This window comes from Malus domestica, chromosome 01, assembly GCF_042453785.1.
Source record: "Malus domestica chromosome 01, GDT2T_hap1".
Lineage (NCBI taxonomy): Eukaryota > Viridiplantae > Streptophyta > Magnoliopsida > Rosales > Rosaceae > Malus > Malus domestica.
This window is the reverse complement of record NC_091661.1, coordinates 20,951,836-20,959,437: the sequence shown is the minus strand read 5'-3', so window position 1 is coordinate 20,959,437 and position 7,602 is coordinate 20,951,836. Positions and strand designations below refer to the sequence as shown.

Genomic DNA, 7,602 nt, shown 5'->3' with positions numbered 1-7,602 from the left:
TTGGAATCGAACCAAAAATTGAGGATATGTTTGGTCAACTTAATTCCACTCCAATAGCCAAGATATGGTGGAAGAGGCAACGTAAAAAGGTGAAAAAGAGAAAGAAGTCTCAAGCCTTGAGATTTCAGAAAATACAAAAATATGCAATGTCTCATTGTCATGCATAGAGTGGAAGACAAGGAACACGAAGAAGATGCATGGAGTGGTTCCTCATTCAATGATCCACCATCTTCGACTTAATCTCGGCAAGTCAGGCTGAGAAATTTAAGTCATGTGACTTAACATGTGATATACTTTAAAGAGTAATACCGTCAATTTCTCAAGGTTGAGTTTCTTGGCTAGTTTTTGGAAAAATCGAGAAATGTAAAGGTTTTGGCCCTTTTTGAGTGAACTATTTGTTTTAGTGGAGCTTACGGGACTAGGAGTTTACATATGAATGCAGTTTTAAATTTGAAATCCATGGATGACCAACTTGAACTTAAATTTTTCGTAGTACTCTCTTCAAACATACTCGTCAAAAACTATTTTTACACACATTTTCACTTTCTACAAACTCCTTATCTAGTCACTGAATTGAACAAATTAAAATATAATCAAATACCAAAATTAAGTGAGAATGCAGAAGGTGTAAAATGATTGGTAGAAATCACTCCATATTAGTTACCGAAGATTTCAACACATTATTTTTCACCACAAGCACAATCCATACTTATTTGTGATCTTTACATTAAAAAGTTACAGAATATCCATGAATAAAAAAAAAGGTGTGCAACTTAAAAAAATGAGTGTGTAGAAAGAACAATGCTTGATTATTCAAGAATAAGTAGAAACACTTACTCAAAATTCTTCGTGATCGGAATAGTTCATATTATAAAGATCATTTTTGCAAATATTTGAATTAAAACTAAAGTCGTTTAGTTAATCAACTGTAGCAAATAGATCGATAGTTCGTAATGATTCTTACCATTTGTGTCCATCTATTTTTATATTGTTCAATAACTAAACAACGTTGTTTTAATTGAAATTTTTGCAGAGATAGTCTGTATAGAATGATTAATAATATGAAAGGTTATGATTATATATACACACAAAGTTCTACGAATTGGAAACAATCTTGAGTGAGAAATCATACTTATCTTTTGGGTAGCCAAGTATTGTTTGTGTAGAAATCATTTCTATTACAAAAATGTTACTTCTACCAAAATTTTCATATCACATTTTGTACTATTTCTTTAACAGAGATGAGACTCACAGATATTGGTGAGTTCTACATCTCTTAGAGAGATGATACAAATATAGTATAAAAGATGTGGTAAGTGTAGCATTACTCTGACAAATTTTATGACTTTGGTCAGATTCCAAAATTAAAAGTATTCTAAAAGCTAAACTTCCAAGCCATTTTAGTACTACGATTTAGTGATTTTCTCATCACTTGTAAGTGAGAGGTTTTAGATTTAATTATCTCAAAAGGCGAATTTGAACTATATTATTGCTAGCTTATTGTGAGGTTAAACTTAACCCTTAACGTCGTTTGTTGAAAAAAAAAAGGCTAAACTTTCAATAGCGGTTGTATCCCAGTAAAGGGTAAAGCTAAAAGAATACCCTTCCAAGCGCGGTTGATCAAAAGGACAAATTATATAAAAACTAAAAATTATCAAAAAACGCGTGGCAAGTCAGCAGACTTGTTTGGGAAGTGCAGGACTTGATTGGTTGGGATCAAATACTACTGGAGTATTCAGAAGTGAGTTATAAACTACTTGCAATCTCACCTTCTTCTCAGTTCAAACTTCACATTCACAAAAACACAGAGAGAGAATAAACATATGGGAACATTGGGAAGCAACAGAAAAACAAGAGGTGGAGGGGCATCAGACCCAGTAGGGTTCAGATTCCACCCCACTCCGGAGGAACTGGTCGATCATTACTTGAAGCTCAAGAAACAGGACAAGGATTTCAAATGTGATCACATCGCTGAATTCGATGTCTGCAACTTCGACCCTTGGGATTTGGCTGGTAATTATTAAGTTTGTCTCACTCTTTCTTCACTGTTTATTTCTCATTATTCATTAACAATCCATTGTTATGAAAAATTTCCCAAAAAATGTAGTGTTTTCTATTTAGTACTTTGTTTTTGAAGAACTGAATTTGGTTGGCATCAATTTCTTGTTTTGAATTTATTTCGTGTTGAATTTCTCACTAGCAATCATGTATAAGTTCCCCAAGGGAGAATTGCTCTGATAGTACTTGGTTTGTCAAGACTTCAATTGAGTTGGCCTCAATTCTTGGTTCGGTCCTTTTTTTTTGGGAACTTTAACGAAAAGCACCCGGTACTGTTCACTTTAACGAAAAACCACATTTTTACACTAAAAAGTCAATCCTGGTACTATTCACTTTACCCTTTATTTTGTCCTTTTCATTAAAACTCAAAGTTTTCAAGCCCTTTTCATTAGTTTTCCTTTTTTTTTTTGCATTATAATTTGCAGCTCGCATTCCATCCGACGATATGGTGTGGTACTTCTTCAGCCCAAAGGATTACAAGTACATCAACAGCACCCGGTCCAACCGAACTACACCAGGAGGCCACTGGAAAATCACAGGCAAGGAGCGTGCGATCAAGGATCGGCATTCCAAAGCTGTCATTGGGAAGAAGAGGACCTTGACATTCTACCGACGTTGTCAGCCTAAACCCATAAAAACCGACTGGGTCATGCACGAGTTCTATCTCATTGATAGTGAAGCCATCTCTAATCCTAAGCTGCATCAGGTTACTCTCTTTTTCAGTTGCAGAACTTGCTATTTTGTTCTTTGTTTATTATCTTTGGATTATGCAGCATCTTGACCAAAAAAAAAAGATTATGCGGCATCAAAATTTTGTGTGTCGGATTGCTGTTTCTGTGTTTAACATACATGAATTAATAGTTTTGAAGTGTGATAATGGAATTTGATCTATAATTCATAATATTGTTATCCAACTTATGCAGAAGGATTTTGTTCTGTGTTGCATGAAGAAAAATTTCGATATGGAGGATACCTCAATCGGTGAAGTTGAACTTGGCAGCTACAGTGTGTCTAATGCTGAAGATCATGCTGCAGCTGTTGTGACTCCAGAGGTGAGAATGAGAACCGTCTCGTCTTTGAAATTTTTTGTTATGGATGTCGATTCATTGAAACTTAATGCATCTCTCGTTCATGCTCTTCAGTCACAGGATTACAGTTCCTCTACATACCTATCATCAGGATACATAGAGTTGGGAGATATTCCACAAGGCAATGCCAACATTGATGATTGCAATGCAATGCAATCACCATTTGGATATAATAATTATTCTTATCCCGATAAGAATGATATTTCAACCTGTGATGAAGGTGAACCTCCTAGCTTCACCATGTTTGATTTCGAAAATGAAGTTCCAGATCATATGTCTCAAGAGGTGAGAATAAACATTCTTATTTGAATATTTCTAGTATGAACTTTAATAAAACAAAAAGTTTATCAAAACTTAGACCTTCTCGTTTGTGATTTTTAATCCAGTTATGTCTTTAGCCACAAGAAGACATGGAAGAAGATATTCAAACTTAACTACTTACTTGTTCATGATTCTTAATCTAGGTATGTCCTCCACGAGAAGAAAATCTGGAATTGTTCTTTTATCCACCTCAGCCGGAGGACTACACACTGGAGCCACTAATGAACATGACAGTGGGAGATGTTTTGCATGACAATAACTATATTGCATACAATGAGTTTTGGCCCCCAATTTGAAGCTACACCAAGTTCTTAAATAAAATTATAGTTAACTATGACTATTAGTCCTATGAAGAAACAACGTACACTCATTTTGAATGACTAAAAGCTACCCTAGTGCAGTAAGCATTGATACGAACACTGCCATGTATTTGTAAAAGACGATTCTGCATTAGCGAAAGGAGAATAGCAAAAGAGACATTGTGATTTAGGCATGAAAGAGGTAGCTGGCTGCAATTGAGACATTCTTTCAATTTCCCGAAAATAATCTCCTCAAGCCATTAATCAAGTCCTCCATAGAATATTGATTCGACCAAGCGCTGTAGTTCTCGCCTTATTGGCAACGCTATTGTTTGTTCTGCAGTTGTTGCATAGCTGTTGGAGTCTTATCAGTCTACATATTATCGATGCTTAAGATGTGATTGGAATAATTATCAAAATATATGGTTGTAGTTTAAGTCTTAAACCTTTTTATAAGTATATCCTTGTGTATTGTTTTTAAGAACCTCTTAAGATTGAATGGAATTTTGCATTTGCTTTTCTCTTTCCATATATATATATATATATATATATATATGAGTTTTGTACCCAACTATGTATATATATATATAGGAATTGCTTAAGGGGAGGGATCCCCATTTTTTCAAAAAAATGGGGGCACGCTTTTCACCGTTGGATTTAACTTTAATGAAATTGTGTGGTTGAGATTATGTGGCTTGTGTTTTAATCTCCACCACACAATTTCATTAAAGTCAATCTAACGGTGGGGAGCGTGTCCCCATTTTTTTGAAAAAATGGGAATCCCTCCCCTTAAGCAACCTGTATATATATATATATATATGAGTTTTTGTACCCAACTATGTTAATTATTACATGTTATCTATGTTACACCCAATCAAGGAGAAAAATAAAGGATATTCAACTGCAATAAGGTGTCCATGGTTTCAGCATACCAAGTGCAGCTACAAAATCAAACAAACCATCATTCCCTTTAAATAATATTTCTTCATAATTTTAATTAAAGGGTGTTTCTCTTGTGGTGACACACCTCGACCAGGAATGTCCACCTAGACTCTGAATCGAGCTATGTTGGTCGACATTAGGAGGGTGACAAAGCCATCATTATAGTGATGTAAAAAATGTGAATAAATTTAAACCTAAAAGTGCCTAAGTATAAGAGTGCACATGTGAGAGAGAACGAACCCATTTCACACGTGATGTCAGAGCATATTGCATGTGCCGAGTTAAGTCATCGGAGAGTTGGCAGGAAATGTCGTCGGCGTCGCCGTGTACATCGGCGGAGCACAGTACCTCCGAGGAGGTGCATGTGCGCCACGCACCGATCACTGCAGCACCACATGCAGCCCACGCATCTGCAAGTACAAACGTACTCGCCATTTTCGCGAAGCATAGGTTCGCCCTGATTTCTAGCAACTTCCATAGCTAATATCTAGCTCAATTCGCCACCAAAATCGATGATTCAAAAGTCATTTTGAAGTTAGAAATGTAGCGAACAAGACTATACCTGTTTCGAGAGCCATATGTCGCCGGAGATGGTTGGAAAAATCCTCTAAAAGTGGCCCAATGGCCACGGTTCCAAGCTTCCAAAATTTCTAGGAAAATCGTCCATTCGTCCTAACAGCTTTTAAACCCTATTAAAATGCGTCCAAACCTTGAGATCGTTCACTAACAATGAAAAAGGTAAAGGAGAGAGAGGTTCCTCCTTAGGTTTCTCGATGTGTCGAATCCGAATCTACCGTCCGTTTTCTGAAATTCGACCGTTCTAAAATAGTTCATTTATTAGTCGTACTTTGTATGAAAACGAATAATTAAGTTAGTACTATGGCATGACTATATTTATATTATCTGCTCATTATTTGCTACACCAATGTTGGTACTGGCCCGTATCAGGGCCAGTCTTTCACTTGTATGTGCACATCGAATTGTACACTCACTTTGGATCCATTGTAGGTGCCAATCATGTCCTAGATTGCTATAGGCAATTAGGACTCATATGTGCTGCGCGTAGCGCCAGTTTTCACGTGATTGTAGTACTAGAGCGTATATCATTGTTACACCCAATCTTGTTCATCTCATAATATATCTGCATGAACTTGTGTGTCAGCATGTATCGATGAGCACTTGTTATGATATGTTTGCTTATGCAAGATTATGTGATTACGGATGTCATGCGTACTTACGAAATATTGTGCCATATTGAATTCTTGGGTTATTGCAAGTTACGGTAAGTATTTTCTTACTATACGTAGTTTGTATATTTTGGAAACTATACTTGTTTTACAGCGAGGGGTTATTATGTTTTCGAAAAAGTTTTTATAAAACTTTATTTTTAGGCTCACTCACCCTTGTTTTTCACCCCTCCAGGTTTTAGCGGCTGAACTTCTGTATCGACGAGGATTCTTGGCAAATCTTGGTATAGGTGGTTACCTTCGACGGTATAATTCTCATCCTACCTTATTGTACTTTACTTATGCTCTGACACCACGTGTGAAATGGGTTCTTCCCACTATTGCGCACTCTCTTTATTAGCTTAAATAAATGTTAACTTTGGTTTAAATTTATTCATATTTTATGCATCACCTTCCTTTTGGCTATGTCACTGTTGGGTGTCGGCTAGCATGCCTCGACTCCGGTTGGGGTGTGTCATGTGGATAATATCCCGATATTTCCATCGAAATTTTCGTATTTTTGAACTACCGATATTTCCGATATCATTGATATTTTAGACCTTGATAGGAACTCTATGTGGTACTAAGTCACTCATGTATCTTACCATGCAATGTATAAAGTGTAAAATATTGTACTAATTCATTATATATAAATGATTATGGTGTGTTTAAACTTCTTTCATTAATTACTACATATTTTCTACACTCATAATGTTTGCCAGCTCGTTATATAATCAACTTAAACCAGTTAAATCCATCATGTAATGCATTTCCTTCCAATTTTTTTTGTGATAAACTAATAGATAATTGACTAAATAAACATCTTGCAAAGTTTCAATAAAATTTCCAAGTTTTTCTTACAATTTCCGTGGTTTTTATTCAATTTTTATCGATATCGATAATATCCCGATATTTCCATCGAAATTTCTGTGTTTTTGGACTACCGATATTTTCGATATTATCGATATTTTAGACCTTGGTGGTGACCATATAAGAAATTTACTTTTCTTTATGTCTGTGTAAATTATCTCCAAATTAAATTATTGGTCCTTAGAAAATACACATTCAACACCCCTGTAATTGTGTAATTTGATGCTTGGTAAATAAAATCTCACTATCATTTCTTGTCCAAAATAATAAATATTGTGTGCAATTCAATTCAGGCGGTTTCTGGTTATAATGAAAACGAAGTGGTAGATTGTCTTATTTAGATAGGACCTTATTCATCAGATCATTACTGTGAAACCCTGTCCCAAATTTAGTGTATTTTTATATTAACGGATTCATGAAATTACCTTTTCACCCTTAAGTTGACTTTGTTTGACCGTCTCAACATAATGCGTATGATTAATTTTCTTAGTTTATTCTTATTGTACTCATCGACACGAACGCGTTGGCGCGAACAAATTCGAATTTGGAGTTATAATGAAGATTTTATGTTTTTGAAACCTCAAACGTTTTTTGAGTATTCCACATTTCGTCTCTAGTGATCTTAAATTGTGAGCCATTGGGACCCACCTTGTTTCCTCGCCTTTTCTCCTTTGTCCCGTGCATTCCCCCACTACCCTTTCTTTCTTTATTTTCTGAAAAGTTTCTCTCTCTCTCTCTCTAAGCTCTCTCTCGGCTCTCTCTATCTTAGCCCTCCCCGAGGGCACGACATACACACAA

General features: G+C 35.7%; 1 protein-coding gene across 2 annotated transcripts; it reads left to right on the top strand.

Annotated features, from left to right (window-relative positions):
- Positions 1-1,667: 1,667 nt before the first annotated feature.
- Positions 1,668-4,287, top strand: LOC103421272 (NAC domain-containing protein 71-like). Of its 2 annotated transcripts, none has more exons than XM_029099981.2 (5): positions 1,668-2,013; positions 2,484-2,764; positions 2,982-3,110; positions 3,201-3,431; positions 3,611-4,287. In XM_029099981.2, exons 1-5 carry the CDS (start codon positions 1,824-1,826, stop codon positions 3,761-3,763), a joined length of 984 nt encoding a protein of 327 aa, XP_028955814.1. In that variant the 5' UTR covers positions 1,668-1,823; the 3' UTR covers positions 3,764-4,287. The 2 variants fall into 2 exon arrangements, with proteins under 2 accessions (XP_028955814.1, XP_070680700.1); XM_070824599.1 differs by having other exon boundaries at positions 1,756-2,013; positions 3,207-3,431.
- The last annotated feature ends 3,315 nt before the right edge of the window (positions 4,288-7,602 follow it).

Excerpts from the sequence above, each read along its gene's own strand:
- LOC103421272 (XM_029099981.2), top strand. The coding sequence starts at position 1,824 with ATGGGAACATTGGGAAGCAACAGAAAAACAAGAGGTGGAGGGGCATCA. Across the intron at positions 2,014-2,483 it reads CGACCCTTGGGATTTGGCTG|CTCGCATTCCATCCGACGAT; the intron begins GTAATTATTAAG and ends TATAATTTGCAG. Across the intron at positions 3,432-3,610 it reads CAGATCATATGTCTCAAGAG|GTATGTCCTCCACGAGAAGA; the intron begins GTGAGAATAAAC and ends TTCTTAATCTAG.